The 20,504-nt window shown below is 39.0% G+C and overlaps 1 protein-coding gene across 1 annotated transcript in view; it reads left to right on the forward strand.

Annotated features, from left to right (window-relative positions):
- Nucleotides 1-230: 230 nt before the first annotated feature.
- Nucleotides 231-20,504, forward strand: part of ROBO2 (roundabout guidance receptor 2) — a 574,540-nt gene continuing 554,266 nt past the window's right edge. Inside the window, exon 1 of the mRNA XM_029214217.1 lies at nucleotides 231-874. Coding sequence (XP_029070050.1) covers nucleotides 814-874 — 61 coding nt within the window. The 5' untranslated portion in view covers nucleotides 231-813. The remainder of the gene's footprint in view (nucleotides 875-20,504) is intronic.

The raw sequence follows: 20,504 nt of genomic DNA on the forward strand, positions 1-20,504 counted from the left end.
ACCCGCCCCGCTCCGCACCCGCCCGCCGCCTGCCGCCGCCCGGGTTCACAGCCGCTCGGAGGCGGCACCGCGGGGGGGGGTGGCAGCAGCCTCAGCCCTGCCCCTCTATCCCTCCCGCCTTCCCTCCCTCCCTGCAGCCCCACCACGTAGGAGTTCGGATTCTCCACCCGCCTCGTCCCTATTTCCCTTTGCCTCTCTTTCGGGAACGAGAGAGGTGGAGGGAGGCAACGAGGTTGCAAAGGAGAGGGCCGCCAAATCGGCCCGCCTGCAAAGTGTTGCTTTGACACATCCTTATTATGGAAGTTTAGTGAAAAAACTCTGGACGTGGAGCTGCTACCCAGACGGAGACCGGGGAAAGGAAACCAGTGGGCAGGCCAATGTTTTTTTTCGGCAGCGCGCTGGCAAGTTTGTGGAACACTTTCTAGGAATTAGGTCTTTTTCCTCTCCCGTCATCTTCTTGACTTCTGAAGAACGAACTTGGCTTTGGATTGCCATGGAGCCTGAGGAGAGGGGGTTAGACACACTTGAATAATCCCTCCGGCTGGGCTGAATTCGTGGGAATTTAGGAAGCCACAGTGAGGAAATACAGCAGCCTTGGGAGTGCTCTCTGTTAATTTGGATGGATCTAAATGTGCCCCATTCAAGACCTCTCCACTAACCCCTTCTGATCTTGCCATTTGCTCTTCTTGACTTTAATTAGCAGCTAGAAAAGTCTAAACTTTGGACCTACCTCTTTTTTTGATACTTATTTTTGTACTTTTGCTCTCTGGGATTGGTTTCTTAAACAATCTGGATCCTTTTTAATATGTCAAAATGAGTCGGCTGATGTTTACACAACTACTGCTCTGTGGATTTTTATATGTTCGGGTTGATGGTAAGTTAAAATGTTTCTATCCTGTCCCTCCCCCCCCCAAAAAAAACCCAACATTTCTTTCTGAGTCGGATGTGGGCTATAAATAAAATGACATTATATCCTTTGGTCCCTTTTGGCCAGGCATGGGGGCTTTGGGGGAAGCAGAGGTTTTAAGTCTTTTGTTTCTAAACTGCTGCAAATGGAACGTGTTAGGAGTCACCTATTGTTGTAATTTACTTAATTAATTGAGGAGTTGGGTAATAAATGATGGGCTCTCAGTTTTGTTAGAAAAAGAAATATGAAAGTAAATCTCTTGAACGAGTCTAATACTCTTGTGCTTGTTCTCCATTTGGGGTTTGTTCTTGTATCTGAACTTTGGCTTAGAAATTCAAGTGAAGTAAGTAATAGATACCCCAGTGAAGGTGCAGTAGGTTAGGAATTTGAGTCAGGGATCTCAGGGATCAATGTGTATCACCTGCGTGCTGGTAAGTGCTCTCTCAGCGTGATATCAGAATGAAGATTTAGGTCATAGGGAGAAAACTGTCAAAAGTAAGACAGGGCGAGGCTCCAGGAAGGGGGAAGCAGAAGCTGTGGGCTGGCTGTGGGTACGGAACGCTCAGCTCAGTCCCTAGTGGCAAACACAATGGGGATCTGAAACAGGTGCTGTAGGTGTCTCCCTCTAGGTTGAGTCAGTCTGTCAAGCAGACAGCATTCTGCCTCCGATTCTCCTGTCTTTTGTTCAGATTTGGTTTCCTGGGGTATTTTCATAGGATGTCAGTTTCCTGTGGGAGGATTGCAAAATCCTTTTTGTAGCTCTTTTGAATGATGAGTGGAAGGAATCGTTAACATGCTTTTTTGTTTGTTTGTTCCAAAGAAGAAAGTCAAAAGAACAATTTGGTATTAACCTAGCGACTTTAATTTTCACATCAATGGAAATAATTGGTCTAAAGAGAAGATTAGAGCATGATATTTTTGCATGCATGTGTGGATTGTAGTACTTTAGATTTTTAATTACTGTACTTATAAACAATCTGAGGTGTATTGGTCCAGATACTTGAGCCATTATAGTAGCTTGTTGCTACATAAACTTTCCTCCAATATTTGCATTGTGGACGAAGTCATTATTTGGGACACTGCCTATTTTTGCCCGCCTGTAGGAGCTAACTTTGTTCCTGGCAGCTGCTGTTGCACAGAGCCCCATGTATCAGACTCAAAAAGGAAGCCCTTCTATAAACATGAGGCAATAAGGATGAGTTTACCTTCAGTCAAGTGGCTGTTTTCAATCCTGGACTACATAAGTACCCATGCCCCCCAGCGATAGTAGGCGAGCGTTCATGTGGGCACACTGCTTTTTTCCCTTCTAAGTAGTAGATGTATAGGAGTAAATCACTGTGAATTCTACTGTGGCAATATCTCTAATCATATCTAATCATTCACCAGACATTTTCTTCTTCAATACATCTACCTTTGTAATACATTTAGATTACAATCACAAAAAGGTTTTGTCCCAAGTGTTTTGATTGTCACAATAAGACTTTAATATAACTTTTTGGATATGTCCTCACAAGTCATGAATTTATATACTGCAATGCCAGAAATGCATTATAAACTATATATTAGATTACAGAACTATCACCAAGTTATTATTATTTTTTTTTCAGTCGTTGTGTAGCTAGCTGGAATACAGTTAAATTGCTCAGTGGAAGTGATAGAGGGAATCAGAAAAGCTTGGTGTTACAGAATGTAATTAATGTACCAGGGTGTTTGGAGATATATGAAACAAATGCAATTAACCACCTTGCTGGAACAGCAGTAGCAAGACATCATTTCTCCCCTTCCCTCCCTCCTTCGTATCCTAGCTCCCTCCCTTCTTTCCCGCTCTCCACTCACCTTGCCCTTCCTGTCCCACAGATACACCTAGGACCTTTGTTCTGTTTTAACATTATAGGATAAGGGGGTAGTTTGTGTCTGAGCCATAACTGTGCAGCAACGTTCATAGTAATGTCGTGAAAAATGCCCAAGATTGAGGAGTTGAAAAGGTAGTATTAAATTCTTGTGTGTGTGAAACTAGTTTTTGTATTTAGCATCTACTATGTCCAAAGCAATGGAAACTGTGGACACTTACTGAATTAGTATGTAAGTCATACGTTTGACATTGGATTGCCCTTGGTTTACCCCCTAATAATGACAGCCCCTCCATGGGGCTTGTTAAAAATTTGGGATGTAGACAACACTGCCCTCTAGGCTATTTCAACACACTGGGATTGTGTGTTTACATATATAATGAGGGGGTTGTTTGTAGGATCTCTAAGCCTTCACTTTTCCAGGGTTCTATGATTTCTAGTTACTTATTATCCTTCTTAGAAGTGTGTGCTTATTCTCCCCATGAATTTCAAATTTAGGGAAGCTTGTACCATTTCAAAGATATACTGACTCTCCTTGTGCTAGACACAGAAATTAATTTTATTCAGTGACAAATGATACATAGATTTGCATTGAAATTTGCTTGGTGGGTTATTTATATGTGCATTTTTATAGTATATGAAAAATGTTAGAGTTTTGCATCCTCATGAAAGTTATGTGCCATTATTATTTATGATTTTTCTGTATCTTGTGTCTGTAGGAATCTGTAGAGAATAAATATTAAGTTAGTTGAGAACTACAGGCAAACTTTTCTATTTGGGATGTAAATAAAGATTATCTCATTCGATACATATTAATTAACCAAATGCAAATTTTTCCTTACTATTATGTATCAGAATATGTATTGAATTTAGCCTTTGTTCTCCAGATTTTCTTTATTTTTAAATAAGAATATGGTTTTGTAATCATTTACAGGGAACTAATATAAACTGTCACAAGACTGTTGGATTACATCTATATTTCATACATTGTGTCAGTTCGATAATTTTACAATACTGGTGAAAAGATGTTTTGCCTCTCACTGCTGTGGCCTCTCCCGTTGCGGAGCACAGGCTCCGGACGCGCAGGCTCAGCGGCCATGGCTCACGGGCCCAGCCACTCCGTGGCATGTGGGATCTTCCCGGACCGGGGCACGAACCCATGTCCCCTGCATCGGCAGGTGGACTCTCAATCACTGCACCACCAGGGAAGTCCGAAAAGATGTTTTTAAGATGAAAATATTTCTTGTCTTTAATCCTTAACTGTTCTAAAATGAAAATGGCACTTGTGATATTTGGAGAGATAAAGATGATACGTATGCATGGTGCAGATACATAATCTCATATAGGTTTATAGGTTTTGCTAAAGTGCTTCTTTCAGTAATGGACTCATTATTGTAGCTGTATGTAGTCCATTTCAGAACTTAAATTGCATATAAGTAACCTGAAATTTCTTCTTGCAACTATACACTAATATCACGTTTGAATTGGCTTTGTTTGAATAACCTTTGATTCTAGGCAACATGTGGACCATAAACCAAAAGGATTTCTTAATACATAGAGAAAAGAGTATCTTAAAGAAAAAAAAAAGGTCATGATTATACCAAAAAAAAAAAATTCTAGTTATTGCATCCTTGAGCAACCTGTATAAAATAGCATCTTTGCTAATAAAAGTATGGATATGTAAGAGCATTGCCTACATTTGGATACATATATAGTAATGAAGGGAGCTTATGTATGTAGGATGTGTGTGTTCAGTGATATCTGCTTCAGTAGCTCCTGCAGTCCATAGGAGTTATTTATTTATTTACTTCCTATGTGCAATTTGATTTTTGAAGAGTTAGAAAAATCAGATTTTCTTTTTTTTTTTTTTTTTGCGGTACGCGGTCCCCTCACTGTTGTGGCCTCTCCCGTCGCGGAGCACAGGCTCCGGACGCGCAGGCCCAGCGGCCATGGCTAACGGGCCCAGCCGCTCCGCGGCATGTGGGATCCTCCCGGACTGGGGCACGAACCTATGTCCCCTGCATTGGCAGGCGGACTCTCAACCACTGCACCACTAGGGAAGCCCAGACTTTCCTTTTACTTATTTCTATTCCTAGCTCTCTTCTTCTCCTACTCCTCCTGTACCACCTCTTCCTCTTCCGCCTTCATTTCTTCCTTCCCTTCCTTCTTTTTTGGACCCAGTGGAAGGAATTAAAGAAATATTTGAAGAATGAAGAAAATAGGTGAGAGGTTTCTTGGATAACAATTTAGAAAATCTGCATTTAAAGGAGATATGTTAATAATATTTTAACTTTGGATATACCCAGTTGGGGTCTTGACTCATCATTTTTCTTTTACAATCCTGTAGAGCTTGATGCAAACTTATATAGTTCTTTTTCCAGTTTAGGCAGACAGAAGTCTACAGACCTGAGTTCTAGCAGAAAGTTATAGAGTGCTATATTAGAGATTTATTTTCAAAGAGAAGTATTGTTATGTTTCTTATAGTGTTTCCAGGTATAGCCCTGTCAACCTAAATCAATACATTGATGTTGTTAATGATTTTCTTCTTTTTTAAATTATTGAGTGAAGCATGAATGAATGATGACATAAAGTCTTTTAAGGGGAAATTTCCATAAACTCTGGCAATGTTTCAGCATAGCAGAAATCTAATATAGCATCTAAAGTGTAGCATATTCACCCAAAAAACCTGTCTCTAACAAAACAACATTGGAGTGATCTAGGCCTCAATCCTTAGTGTTTTTTCCTCCATTTGCACCTAATCCTTAATGTCTTTCATCTGGTCGCATGGGTTTTAAATACTTCTTTATTCTGATACTTCTCAAATTGCCCTAATCACTTGTGGAAGAATGTAAATTCCATGAGATTACAACTTGGCTCTTCTATTTACCATTGTATCTCCAGTGCCCGTACATTACTTAACATATCCAGCTGACTACATGACATCTTTGCTTGATATCTAATAAGAATATCAGACTTGGATAGTAACTAGATTTGTTGTGGTGATCATTTCCCAATGTATACAAATAGCGAGTCACTGTGTTCTACACCTGAAACTAATATAATGTTGTATGTCAATTATACCTCAATAAAATAATTTTAAAAATGAATATATCAAACTCAAGCCAGGGATAGAATTTGCTTCTCTTTCCAGTCATCTCCAGCTCAGTGAATGGCATCGCTATTCACAGTTTTATCATGACCCAAAACTAGGAATCATTTTTGACTTGTTCTCACAGCCCATATCTGACTTGTTAGTAAATCCTTTGAAATATACGCTGATACCTAAAATTTTATGCATGTGTTTGTGAGTGTTTCCCCAACATTTTAATATAAGCATTTTCAAACATGCAACATAGCTGAATTTTACAGTGAACACTCATATTCCCATGTAGATTCTACCGTTATTTTACTATACTTGATTACCACATATCTATCTGTTTACCCATTCCTCTAGGCATCCATTAATTCATCTTCTTGTTTTGATGCATTTTCAAATAGATTCCAAATGTTTCTTACTAATTCAACCACTACCATCCTGGTCAAAACCTGGACTATTGGAATAATCTGATAAATGATCATCCTGCTTCCATTTCTGTTCTTCCTATCCCCACACCTTACCTCCAACCAGTTAGTTCTCCACCCAGTAGCCACAGGGACCTTTCAAAAGCATGTAAATAAGATAATGGCAGCACCTTGCTCAGAAGCTTCTAATGGCTTCCACTGATAACTCTTCGCAATAGTTTACAGGACTCTTCAAATTCAGGTCCCTCACTGCCTCTCTGACCTCATCTGTTCACACTCCCTACTGGAACCTAGGTTTAGACCTTGCTTTTTGATGTTTTGTTCCTGACTCAGGGCTTTTGCATTTGTTCTTTCTTTCACCTGAAATGTGCTTCCCCTGATCATTGCATGGGTTTTTTTCAGTTGGTTTAATGAGTCCCTATCCAATATCATCTCTTCAGATATATGGACCACCTAATGTAAAAATGCTCCCCTTAAAACACTATTGGACTACCCCCTTTACCTATCTTAAATTTTTTCTGAGGTCTTATCACCTTCTTAAAGTTTATGTGGGTATGTGCGCACGTGTCCACACGCGCATGCACGTGTTTGTATAAACAACCTTGAAGGGACCCACATTGTACCCTACTTGTGAGCTAAGAAGTTAGACTGCTACAACTTCATGAATGCTGGCAAAGGACATGAAACTCCTGGGTCACAGGTGGTAGATTTCATTAATTATGTCACAGCAAGCAGCATGACTTCATGTTTGTATAGATTTACCTTCCCCCTGAAGACCCTTAGGGGCAATGCAGTGGGGGCCAGGTAGATGGTGCACACATAATGGGTTAGCCTCACAGCTGACGAGCCCTGAGCTTGGGAACCAGGATATTTTATAATGGACGATAAGGAAATCTGCCTAACCTTTGGCCTGGAGGGAAACATTGTCTTGACTATATTAGACAGTAAGCAAATCTGCCTTCTGTTCTGAAGGGAGACCGTCTAGAGTTTAGAAGACTGTTTGCTGTATGCGTATGTTAGTATGATTATTGTCTGCCCCTTCCACTGAGCTCCTAGGGCATGGACTTTCTTTGTCTATTTGTTTACCTGTGTTCCTCCAGCGCCTAGAACACAGGATGACACATAGTAGAATCAAGTATTTGTTGAATAAATGAAAATGTGCTTATGGAGTGCTTTTGAGATGTTTATTTTCATGCCCTAGCCCAACATGTGAAACATTTACCATTTGAACTAGGTTTATTTATTTATTTGAGGGTGTGTATTTGTGTGTGTCTCTCATTCTCTCTCTCTCTCTTTAGAGAGAGAGAGTTATCAAACATGCATATTTTGACATAAATGACATCGTGATTTCTGATGATTTAGTATTCCACCTTTCGCCTGGCAGGAGATATAGAATTGACTATTTGCTTTGATATGTCTCTTTTCTAACCAAGAGTATTTTCAACAATGGTGTGACTTACATGGTCACTCCCAATCTCCATACTAACACTGTTGGATGTTTTAGCACACTGTTGAGTGGTGTATATATTTTGACAAGGCACTCCTTCAAATGATTCTAATGTACCTTAATAGGACCACATACACTCTTATCTGACTAAGGAATTTTGACTTATACAATGATATCTAGTCCAAAAAGTGAGACCTTTCTTCACCTTTAGGGCAACTTTTCATTTAAGCATTAGCAACAGATAAAAATGATTACTTTAGTTCAGGCATAGAATTAAAAAGAATACTTTTAAAATTGGTCTCCAATTATATAACTCACTAATAATTGAAAAAGAAGAGGAAGATTAAAATACCTGCAGCAACTGGAATTACCCTACCCTATCTACTGTTATAATCATCATGTCTAGGACCCTATTTACCATCACTGATACTAAACTGAGATATACCCAGGAATTTGGCAGGTAGGACCCTCTTTATAGACCTACTTTTGATTTTAAGAAAATAACTCAAAGGAGTCTTACCGGAAAATTTATTTTTTAAAACTGAGATAAAGCAAACATAGACATTCTCTAAATTTTGCTACTTAAATATTTTCCCCCAACAACTTCACTGAAATGATTGAAATATAATTCACATTATATTTCACAAACAAGTTACTCATGTAAAGTGTACAATTCAGTGGTTTTTAGTGTATTCAGAGAATTGTGCAACCATAACTACAATCCAATTTTAGAACGTTTTTGTCATCCAAAAAAAGAAGCCAAGTATTCTGCTCCTTATCTGCCATCCCTTCCCCAGCCCTAGGAAGCCACTAGTCAACTTTCTGTCTCTGTAGATTTGTCTATTTTGGACATTTCATATAAATAGAATCTTACAATATATGGTCTTTTGTGACTGGCTTTTTCCCTCCATCTAATGTTTTCAAGGGTCGTCCATGTTGTAGTGCATATCAGTACTTCATTCTTTTTTATCGCTGAATAGTATTCCACATCGTTTATTCTTTGAATTATCAGTTCATGGACATTTAGGTTGTTTCCACTTTGGGGCTATTATAAAGATCGTTGCTATGAACATTTGTGTATTAATCTTTGTGCGCACATATGTTTTCATTTCTCTTGGGTGTATAACTGGAGTGGACTTGCTGGGTCATATGGTAATTCTGTGTTTAACCTTTTGAGGAACTGCAAGACTATTTTCCAAAGCAACTATACCATTTTACATTCCCACTGGCAATGTATGAGGTAAATATATTCTTTTAATTCACCATGGAAAGAAAATGTTGAACGGCCTTTACAAGTTGGCTATATGTTTGTAGTGAGGCAATTTTATATGATAATAATATGCTTTAAGTTTCCAGTAGTCCTAATTTCCTTTTTTTAAAAAATTATTTATTTATTTTTAATTTTGGCTGGTTGGGTCTTCCTTGCTGCACGCGAGCTTTCTCTATTTGGAGTGAGTGGGGGCTACTCTTGGTTGCGGTGCGCGGGCTTCTCATTGTGGTGGCTTCTCTTGTTGAGCACAGCCACTAGGTGTGAAGGCTTCAGTAGACGTGGCACACAGGCTCAGTAGTTGTGGCTCACGGGCTCTAGAGTGCAGGCTCGGTAGTTGTGGCGCACGGGCTTAGTTGCTCTGCGGCATGTGGGATCTTCCCAGACCAGGGCTTGAACCCGTGTCCCCTGCATTGGCAGGCGGATTCTTAACTACTGCGCCACCAGGGAAGTCCAGTCCTAATTTATAATCCCTTCAGTGATTGTCTTCTCAATGTTCTTCATTTGTCCTGTAAAGTTTTACAAATGAAATTAACCCAAGTTGAAATTGTCACTTTTAGCAGAGACTTCAACAATACTAAATGTAAATCACAGAATGATAACATCTCAGAGCTAGAAGAAGTTTTTGCAGTTTTGTGGTACAATTCTCTCATTGGTTGGACAGATGAAAAAAGATGAAGCTCAGAGGTTTTTTTTTCATTAATTTTTATTGGAGTAGTTGCTTTACAATGTTGTGTTAGTTTCTACTGTACAGAAAGCGAATCAGCTATAAGAATACATATATCCCCTCTTTTTTGGATTTCCTTCCCATTTAGGTCACCACAAAGCATTAGTAGAGTTCCCTGAGCTATACAGTATGTTCTCATTAGTTATCTATTTTATACATAGTATCAAGAGTGTATCTATGTCAATCCCAATCCCCCAATTAATCCCACCCTCCCCTTCCCCCCCTTGGTGACCATACGTTTGTTCTCTACGTCTGTGTCTCTATTTCTGCTTTGCAAATAAGATCATCTATACCATTTTTCTAGATTCCACGTATAGGCATTAACATACGATATTTGTTTCTCTCTTTCTGACTTACTTCACCCTGTATGACAGTCTCTAGGTCCATCCACATCTCTAAAAATAACCCAGTTTCATTCCTTTTTATGACTGAGTAATATTTCATTGTATATATGTACCACATCTCCTTTATCCATTCCTCTGTTGATGGACATTTAGTTTGCTTCCATGTCCTGGTTATCGTAAATAGTGCTGCAGTGAACATTGGGGTGCGTGTGTGAAGCTCAGAGTTTTTATGTGCCTTGTCACATACCCTATGGCTGCTTAGTAGGAGAGCTGAAACTAGAGTCCAGGGATGTTTTTTATCTCTATACCACGCTTCTCTCAAAAGACTATTTCCAGCTTCTCAACCCTGGAACTCCTTAACAAGAGTTCCAGGCTCTTGTAACTAACTGAAAATGGCCAGCTGTTTTCCAAATATGTCAACAAGGGAATTAGCTTGAGATGCCATGGCCAGCTGTTTTCCGAACATGTCAACAAGGGAATTAGCTTGAGATACCTTGAGGTTATTCATTTGATCCAGCACATGCTTATTGAGCACCTATTTATAAACAAAGCACCTTGCTGAGGGCTCTGTGAGGGACATAATGAAGTTAAATAGTTCCCACCTTCAAGGAGATGATTCTTTAGTAGAGAAGATAACAAATATTCAGGTCACTAAAATAATAGTATCCGGTAAATGCAGGGAGCGGGGTGTGGGGTTGAAGGAACACACAACATAGTCTGGGAACTCAGAGAAAGAATAGATGATTTCCAGCTAGTGCAATCTGGGAAGAGTCAACACCAAATGGGTCACTTAATGTGGGCCTTAGAAGAAGAGTGAACTTTTTTTTTTTTTTTTTTTTTTTTGCGGTACGCGGGCCTCTCACTGTTGTGGCCTCTCCCGTTGCGGAGCACAGGCTCCGGACGCACAGGCTCAGCGCCCATGGCTCACGGGCCCAGCCGCTCGGCGGCATGTGGGATCTTCCTGGACCGGGGCACGAACCCGTGTCCCCTGCATCGGCAGGCGGACTCTCAACCACTGCGCCACCAGGGAAGCCCAAAGAGTGAACTTTTAATGGACAGAAAGATTGGAAATTGCATTCCAGCAAAAGAAATAGCAGGAGGAATGGCATGGAGATGACAAAGGTGTGCTAGAGGAAAGGCAAGGAATCTAGTTTAATTGTAACATAGTTGTATGGAGGGGCAGTGTGAGATAATTACTGAAAGGCAGTCAACAAACACTACTGAGTGAGTAAGAGCAAATAATTTAACCATTCTGGTGTCCTTATCTTTAAAATTGGCATTATAATAGTGTCTTCTCAAATAGCTGATATGAGGAATAGATGAATATATATTAATCACACACACACACACACACATATATACCCATGTATGTATATGGAACATATGTGTGCATATATTGATATGTTATCATATATGGAATTAGATGTGTGTATATATGTAATATATATCTGTATGTTACATATATGTTATATATGTAGAAATTATATTAAAATGCTTTGAACAGTGCCTGGAACTTAATAAACCCCAATTAAGTGTTATTTATTATTATCTTTTAGTAGTAGTAGTGTTTTTATTCTGTTGGTATTCCTTTCCTAGTATGGAGTAGAAGTAAATTTAAGAGGACTTTTTCTATCAGGCTAATCATGAACTACATTTGAGATGCGTTTCACGAAGATTTTCATATAACCTTTCAAGCATGAGTCTTCAGGTGACTAAATAAGAACTTTTGTTGCCTCTTAAGGGGACTCATCTGTGTCCACACCTATGCAACCGTGACAAACGTGCTATGACATGTATGTTTCCATTGCATCATGTGCTGATTATGGAGCAAATGGGATTCCCAAGTGAGTGGTATTATGAATGAAAGGAATAAACAAGAGAGGCATACTACAAATAGAAATTTGTTAACAGAACATGCTAGTAAAACCCTGCGTTTTGGTTCACATTTACTGATTTACAGTTTTTACTTGGTGCTTTTGATATAAAGTATCATGACGATAAATCTTTTAAGAGACAAAGCTTACTGAATTCCAAGTAAACACTTCTAGTACAGAAAATATTTAAAAATTAACATTGTCTCCACTCAACATTTTTTCCTGAATAGCCCACTTATCTTTCTTACACCTAGTATAGACATCATTGATTCTAATACTTTTTACAATTATCCGTTAACCAGATTTGCATATTGAGTGGTTGTGTATATAACAAGGATAACCTGACTAAAGCAAAATCATTGCTATTGTGGAAGGGATACACCATGGGTGTCCAGAAGCTGTGGACTCCAGTTTAAGCTTTACCACTAATTAATTGTATGACTTTAGATTCTTATATAAAAAAATAGATATTTGACCGTGTAGTCTTCAATGTCTCAGGCTTAAGTTCTCTTACTGTAAGTCATTTTGTTAAATGTCCTATCATTTGCATTATGTTTGAGTACAATTAAAGGGGAAAATTTATCCTGGAAAAAAATTATCCCAAACCATAAATATCCATCTTTTAAAATAATGAGTTATTGTGCAGTCTGCATGGGGGCTATATTTTGATGTGGGCTTAATGATTTGATTATGGATGATAGTCAAAATCCACTAGTCTAATGATTCACATCCACTTTCATTCATTAATGACCAATGGTACTTATTGTTTCTTTATGAATAAATGGGATTCAAAAATTTAATACTAAAAAAACAATAGTCTTAAGCCAATGTACTTACTAGTTTATGGCCACTGTGACCAGAAATGTATGTGATATGGCAGTTTTAGCTCAGGAGAGGGGTTAACAGCCACTTTTTTTTTTTTTTTTTTTTTTGCGGTATGCGGGCCTCTCACTGTTGTGGCCTCTCCCGTTGCGGAGCACAGGCTCCGGACGCGCAGGCTCAGCGGCCATGGCACACGGGCCCAGCTGCTCCGTGGCATGTGGGATCTTCCCGGACCGGGGCACAAACCCGTGTCCCCTGCATTAGGCAGGCGGACTCTCAGCCACTGCGCCACCTGGGAAGCCCAACAGCCACTTTTTAATTTCTGTTGTAAGGATTGATGTGAGATCTCTTCCCCTAGTTTTTGGTCCCAAGCCTTTTTGGAAATGAACTGGAGAACATGGAATATAACTCAACTCTTTCATTACACTGCTTTTCAAGCTTAAGCAAAGAACAAGGAAACAATTTGGAATTTAAAGGATTTGTCCAAAACCTGTGCAACGGTTATAACCAATTTAAATGTTCATAAGTAAGAACAAAAAAGGGAGAACTTTTGACTTTCAAAAAAATTAAGTCAAGAGGTTTTCTTTATAAAGAAAAGGTTATAAATTTTATAAGTCAACGTTATAGCCATACTTTAAAGTTTAACAATATATACTTACAAATACTAGCAAATGCTCGAATACAGTACACTAATTTGTTAAGGTACATCTGATAATTATAAAACGTAGTTTTCAGGGTTACAGTAAATTAAGGGAAATTCAGGATGAACCTAGCAATAGGCATTCTAAGTTGAGTTTTGTATCTCTTTATTTTAAAGTGAACTTTAATATGTGGTCAAATAATAGAGTAGTTATTGAAAACTGAGTTAATTGTTGATCTATTAAAACTAGAGCAGGCATTTCAGCTTCCCCACCTTAAATATGCAACAGCTTGTTCATTCTAAAACACCTTTGCATGTCAACAACTACAAGATGCCTTCACCCAAATGCAAATTATGCGAACCCCTTCCTAACTGCATCTGCATCATTGATTAGAGGAGATACAGAGTAAGAAGAATGTTACCTTTCAAAAAGAAATTGCCCGGTAATTTAACATACCTCAGCATTTTTTTCATTCAAAATGGGCTGTGAGGATACTTTTCTTCGAAGCAGTGATAATCTCAAGAGTTAAAAACTAACAATGAAAATGTATTTCCATGGTACCTGAGCCCTGTACTCACAAATCTTCAAGCTGTTATTCAGTTGAGGTTTGCAGCCCCCTTTTCTTCTCAACAATGCTGTTGAATAACTTCATCAGAAAAGAAAGTGCTAACAGTTCACTGGGGAGTTCCTCACTGGCTATCCTGAAAACTTGTAGGTGATTCTGCAGCTAAGTACAAAAGTTTTCAAGTGTTTCAATTCGCCTTTGTGATTTGAAAGCCTGGATAATGTGAACTTGTAATACAAAATGAAAGAATAAAGAATGGGAAAAATATGTACACCTTTGGGTACAGATTTTGGGCAGAGATACCTCTTATCCCCCCCTGCCCCATACACACATGACTGTAAGATATGAATAAACTTCTGAGTTGTTTGATACCTGCCCTCTACTCACAATCCATCAGACAACTGTTATTTTATGAAGAACATTTCCTGGGCTATGAATTATTATTGTACTTTTCTGTTAAACTGTAACACCTGTGATGTTCACCAGTTGGATCTTATGAAACTCCCCAGATATTTGAGCTGCTCAGTAAAAGTGTCTCATCATGTTAAATTTAAATTCCAAGTTCGTTTAACTTTTCTTTTCAGAAAGTGGTTTTTATCTTTCTAAGCAGCAACTAAGCATGGCATGCAAATAAGACAACTAGGCAATTGCTTTTATAGTCTATCTTTCTCAGGGTGCAATTCAAAGCTTTCTGAACTTGGGGTGTTATAGGAGTTTATGTGTGATCTTTGCATTTGAAATAGTCCAGGAAGTGCAAGGATATACCTGGGAGAGGCAGTCTCTATGAACAATGAGGAGTGAGGGGGTGTTGGAAAAGTGAAAAACGGAACATTTGAACGAAATGAATTGCACCAGCATTTGAAACTCTGCTATATAGCAAGCGGACAAGCTGATATTTAGTTCTATGGATTGTTAACATTCACATAAAACAGAATTATTTAGCATTTACTGAATCCTTTTTGATAATCAATTTGGGATCAGATGCAAAAGAACATGTGTCTGGCTTTGTATGACCCCAAATTCTTCCGTTTTCCCTTTGAGCAGATGACATGGCTTCTTTGCTGTCTGATATTGGTTGCTAGGAGAAGTGCACTGGTCTGGTCCCCTCTTATCCAGCAGTAAAACTAAAGAGTGTATTGAATAAGAAAAAGAGAGGCGGAACACAGTACAGGCCATGAATCATGACTTGTCTCCAATATGTCCACTTTGCTCCCGTTTTTTTCCCCTTTAAACACTTTTGTTTTTACCAATGATGCTTTCTTTCAGCTGCTATCTATAATCCTTTTGGAGCCTGAGGGGAAGAGGGTTGCTAAAGGGAGGCTGTGCTGCTAAGAAGTCCACTCAGCCCTAATAAAAGCCTTGAGAGTTATTCATGGGGCCACATTAGTGAGAATGCCCTACTCAGTGAATAGCATCAGTCAGCTGCCTTTGAAATCCAGTGATTAATACCTTCTGTTTTAAGGGGGGGGGGGAAGGCAGACAGGAAAGGTCTTCATACTACTTTGGCTCTTTTGCAAATTAGATCTTATATATTGTCAATGCTTTTGAAAAAGAAGTTGCTAAATTTTCAATACCTCCAGTAGTCGTTAAAAAAAATAGTGTTTCATGAACTGTTAATTGTGGCTATTGTCAGATACAACTGAAATGGTAAAAATGTCCCAAATGAACGCTTATAGGAAAATCAGTTAGCCATTCTCATATTTTGGCAATGTTTTATGATGACCATCAAACTAAAAGCATGATGTTAAGTGATTATATTCAAAATGTTGTCTACACCGATCTATTTCACAGCATCCACATCACGTTTTTGTTTGTTTGATAAAGAAACTAATTACAATACACTTGAGATTTTAGAGAAACATCTAATGAGAAAATGTTAAGGGTGGCAGGTGTTTGTTTCCCATGAGCACTTGGATATAAGGGGCAGTCAGTGATTTACAAAGAAGTTCTTATATATTGATACGTATATATATATATATAAATATATATATATATATATATATATATATATACATATATATGTTTATATCTATAGGCTAGTTTAGCATAAGGGATTTGGGATGTTATCATTATAATCCATCCCTATGACCTCTCTTTGTATATTTTGATTGCATTGAGTACATGGCACAGTTCAAATAAAGTTGTGTAAGGTTTAGAAAGCTTGCCTATCATCTGAGGTGCATAAATAGAAAAGCTTCTGGTTTTGGTGCCCTGTGTAGGCAACTAGAAAATGCAAGCTGGTGCTTCTTCATACTGTTTTTCAGCATGATTCTAATGTCATCCAGGCTGTTATTATTTAGATGGTAATTTAAGCCAAGCCTCAGTGTTCTTTTAAAATTATTCTAATTCTTCTGTTCATTTTACATTTATTTTTGATGTAGCAGCTTAGTCTGGCTCTTCAATATGTACTCATGTTCATTAAAAAGGCTTCACTGTAGTCTGAATATGAGAACAAACAACATTTAAAGAACTCGGCATGATGCTTCCTGTAACCTGTTTGTGACTCTGTGGAAGTGAAGTATCTTGTTAAGAGGGGGTAATACCCAAGGGCAATCAGAGATAAAAATGTAACGACTTGGTGGGTGATGCCTAGAGATCAGCTTTGAGTGAGGTCTGATTTAACATCTTTATTAGTGACATAAAGGAGAGGACAAAATGATAAAGAAATTGACATATTTCAACATTAGAAAGCTATCGGGAACTTCTTCCCCCACCACCTACCCATACCCGCTAATGAACATAGAAATGATTTAGAAAACTTTAGGCAGCAAAAATTGTTAGCAGATTATGAACTAATGCCTTATTCCATATATAAATGTAAAGTAATTCTTCAGGGAAATAATCAGAAACCTAGATATCTAACTAGAGAGAGAAGCCAGCAAAGCAATAAAACTGAAAGGGCCCAGGGGATAAATATGCGAGTGGAGACCAGGAGAAAATGCGATTCAGATTAGGAGTGTTATGTCCCAGTTTTAAAGGTCAGGGGATTATAGTGCCCATTTAGGGAGTATTGCATCACTGACTGTGGAGATTCTCTTTCAGTGAGCATGGCTTAAGTGCAGTTGAAATACTTCTTTCATTTTGCACTTCATTGCCAGAACCTGAGTGTGGGAGAGAGATATTGGCAGAATAGAAGCAGGAGTGAGTAACAAAGACAGATTCTTTTGGAAGATGTCTGTCCACTTAAAACTAGAGAAGGATGTACTTATTGCCTCTGTATATCCTGACCTATATAGATGAGAAACAGTATTGAGATGGATCCCATTAAACTTTTTCAAATATTGAGGGGAAAGATTGGCAAAATGTAACCATGTTTAAAGTATTTCACCAACCACTTTTCATAACTAAATCAGAAAAACTTGGAAGCAATGAGTTATGCTCAGGGGGAAAATACTCATATTTTAACATTTTTGTTGATTTAAATGATAGGAGATGCTTAATACGAAATTGCACCGTATTTCAAAGGAAGGATAATAAACAATGAGTCCACTATGTAAATAGACAAGAATTGTAATCAGACTCATTGGCTGAACAGGATCCAGAACATAATCCACTTTCAAATTAGTGAGGTCTTATTAGACATGCACCCTTTGGGGCTATACAGTTTAAGAGAAATGTGAAATACTTGATAGTCTCTGTTCTGTAGAGAACTGCAAGATGATAGCAGGAATGGAAAATGCTGTGTAAGATTGGCTTCATGGGTTGGCATTCTTTTTTTGTGTTTTTCCTCTGGTCTCAATATTTTGAATAAATTATTTTGAGGGGGCAGAACAATATCCTGTCATTGGTTTTAAAAATCACCTTTCTTGGTTTCAAACATTTTCAGTTGTTTGATAGGCATCATATACAAGCTAGTACCTGAGCTTGGTGATTATTTTATATCATTAATGATAAGCCCAAGAGAACAGAAAGAATGCAGAGTTGACTGCCAATGCTGATCAACGCCATCCTGATCTAACAGTCTTCTGGTACCTGTGTTAGGAAAGGGAGCATGATGCTGTGAACTGGGCTGCCTTAGAACTTCAAGAGCCAGGTAGTGACTATTTCTGGCTTTGCTGGCCATAAGGCATCCTTTGTCACAACTGCTCAACTCTGCCTTTTGAATGGAGAAGGTGGCCATAGACAATATGCAAATGAATGGCAGGGTTTTGTTCCAGTGAAACTTTATTCACAGACACAGAATTTTTAATTTTTTAAATAATTTTTTCATCTCACAAAATAACATTTTTCTTTTGACTATGGTTTTTTTCCCCTATGGTTTTTTCCCTATGGTTTAGAAATGAAAAAAAAAAAAAAATTCTTACCTACAGGTCATAGAAAAACAAGGGGTGGGCCAGCTTTGGCCTAAGGGTTATAGCTTGCTGTAGAATATAAATCATTGCTTTTTCTTTAGAGGAGTAGAAGAAAGAATGTGGTGGGATGGGGCAAGACGCAGATGGAGCCAGAAAATGAACACCCCCCCCACACTGCCCATATTATTTCTCCCACTTCATCACTCTTCATCCATCCTTTCAGCACATGTTCAGAGTGCACCTACTATATGCAGTGGATTGAGCTCTTTAGATCCCAAGCCCCGACTTAAATACTGTCACTGCCCTCAAGTCCTGCTGCAGTTGAGGTATTTGTACATTGCGCTGAGAACCCCATGCAAGGCTGCCTAGAGAAAGAGAAAGCTTCCTTACTGATTCTCCCAAATCGGTCCCCAGCAAGGGTCCTCCTGCCTGGTGTTGCTCATGCCAGTAGTTCAGAAGCAAAGTAAAGCTTTATTCTTTGATCAGAGACTGGAGAGGTGGGCTCTCGCTCTAGAGTACACAGCTCTACTGACAGGCCGTGGGCGGGGCTGCTTTATAGGGATCCCACCTGCGGGCGTGAGGCGGGGCCTGGGTTCTCTCAGGGAAGTCGCAGCTGCTCTGCTCAGCCTCCAGATGGCGCAGCGTCTCTGCGCACGGCCCGCCGCCGCCATCTTGGATTGAGTGTTGTGCGTGGCTTCTGCGCACGGTCCCAGAGCTGAGGTGTCAGCGCAGCAGTTTCTCAGGAGGAACTCTGGTCTGGAGGCCTTGAGGCAAGACCTCTGCACGGGGCACCCTATGAGCAAGTGAGACTAGGCTACGTACCAAGGAAGAGGTTAGACCTTGTCTTATCGCCTAGATTCTATCTTATTTTCCCCCGGGACCCTAATGGGCTTTGCAGGTGACAGCTTCACACCTGTCAGGTAACTTGAGCAGAGTCTTAGAAAGAAAAGGAGTGTTGCGACTGCCATTTGGACAAGCGTTTGTAGAGCTCGGGGATAGGGCGGAACGTATTTAAGGCATGAGATTACTTGATATGGTGTTTCTGGTTGAAGTATAGGTGCAGAGAGGAGATTCCTCACTGGGAAATGGTGTTGGAGGGTTTCTTGAGAAAGGCTCAGTCATGGAAGGAAGGCAATGAAAAACTCACCTAGAGGTTTTAAAGTTGGTTAATGTTGTTCAAAAATGCCATATGTGACCTCTATGAGGGTGGTGTTAAAGGTGCAAAGACCAAAGGCAGAGAAAGCCCTTTAAGGCTAAAATGGTGAAGGCATAAACAAATTGTCAGGAGATATGAAACAAACTATATTGTCAGTGTATGTGAAATGGATTAAAAAACTATTGAGGTAGATTTGACAGAATTGGACTGGCGGTGGGAGAACAAAGGAAAGAAAGAAAGTTCAGGAGAAAGTATTTTTAGAAGTTTAAGTTCAAATTGGGAATTTGAGAAGGTGAGTCAGAATTAAGACACCTCCAATTCTATTTGTTTTAATTGTCTTTCAGATTAAACAAGAAATATTTTTCTTCATATCCTTTTTTGCTGCTCCTCTAAAGTTGAAAAGTTGGTAGTTCTTTTGCTAGGTGTGATTTCTTCACGCTCTACTGTTTTGGGCTGGTGTAAATTTGAATTCAGCTTTAGATTTGCAAGTAATTTAGAGGTATGACATCAACTCCTATGTCCATGCTTTCAGTTAAAAATTTTGTAGTTCCATTTATATAGAGAATATAGCATCTTCAAAATCAAGAAGAGATTCACGAAGCTTTCCAAGAAATCTCTACTGCCTGTCAGTATATAGCAAGGCCCATGTTTACATGTCCATTTTATATCTGCTGAATTGTACAAAGTAGGGCTCAATGTTAGATGAATTAAATTTGTCCTTTATAGACAGCATGTTATGCAGAAGCCAACAGAGGTTATATAGGTGGTTTACGCCACCTGACCCCAAATATGTTCAAGAATAAAACTTCCTGTTGAAGTCAAGGATCTAGCTTTCTTCCAGTAAAAGAGGGAAGTATTGCATGGAGTGTAGCAAGTCTGGACAATGGCTCTTCAAACTAAGTATATTCCCTGTACCAATGTGGTAGTTAATTAACTACTTGGCTGGACGATAAAGGGCTGGGAGGTTGTATAAGTGAGATTCTATGCTTGCTGTACAATTATGTGCTGGCTCCTTTCCCCCAGTCCATAGAATTCTCTGTATTTGTCTTTCCTGATGTAAGAGTGTGATAGATAGAAATAGGATGGATCC

Source organism: Monodon monoceros, unplaced genomic scaffold (genome assembly GCF_005190385.1).
Source record: "Monodon monoceros isolate NGI ecotype Baffin Bay Population unplaced genomic scaffold, NGI_Narwhal_1 Super_Scaffold_11, whole genome shotgun sequence".
NCBI classification, from domain to species: domain Eukaryota; kingdom Metazoa; phylum Chordata; class Mammalia; order Artiodactyla; family Monodontidae; genus Monodon; species Monodon monoceros.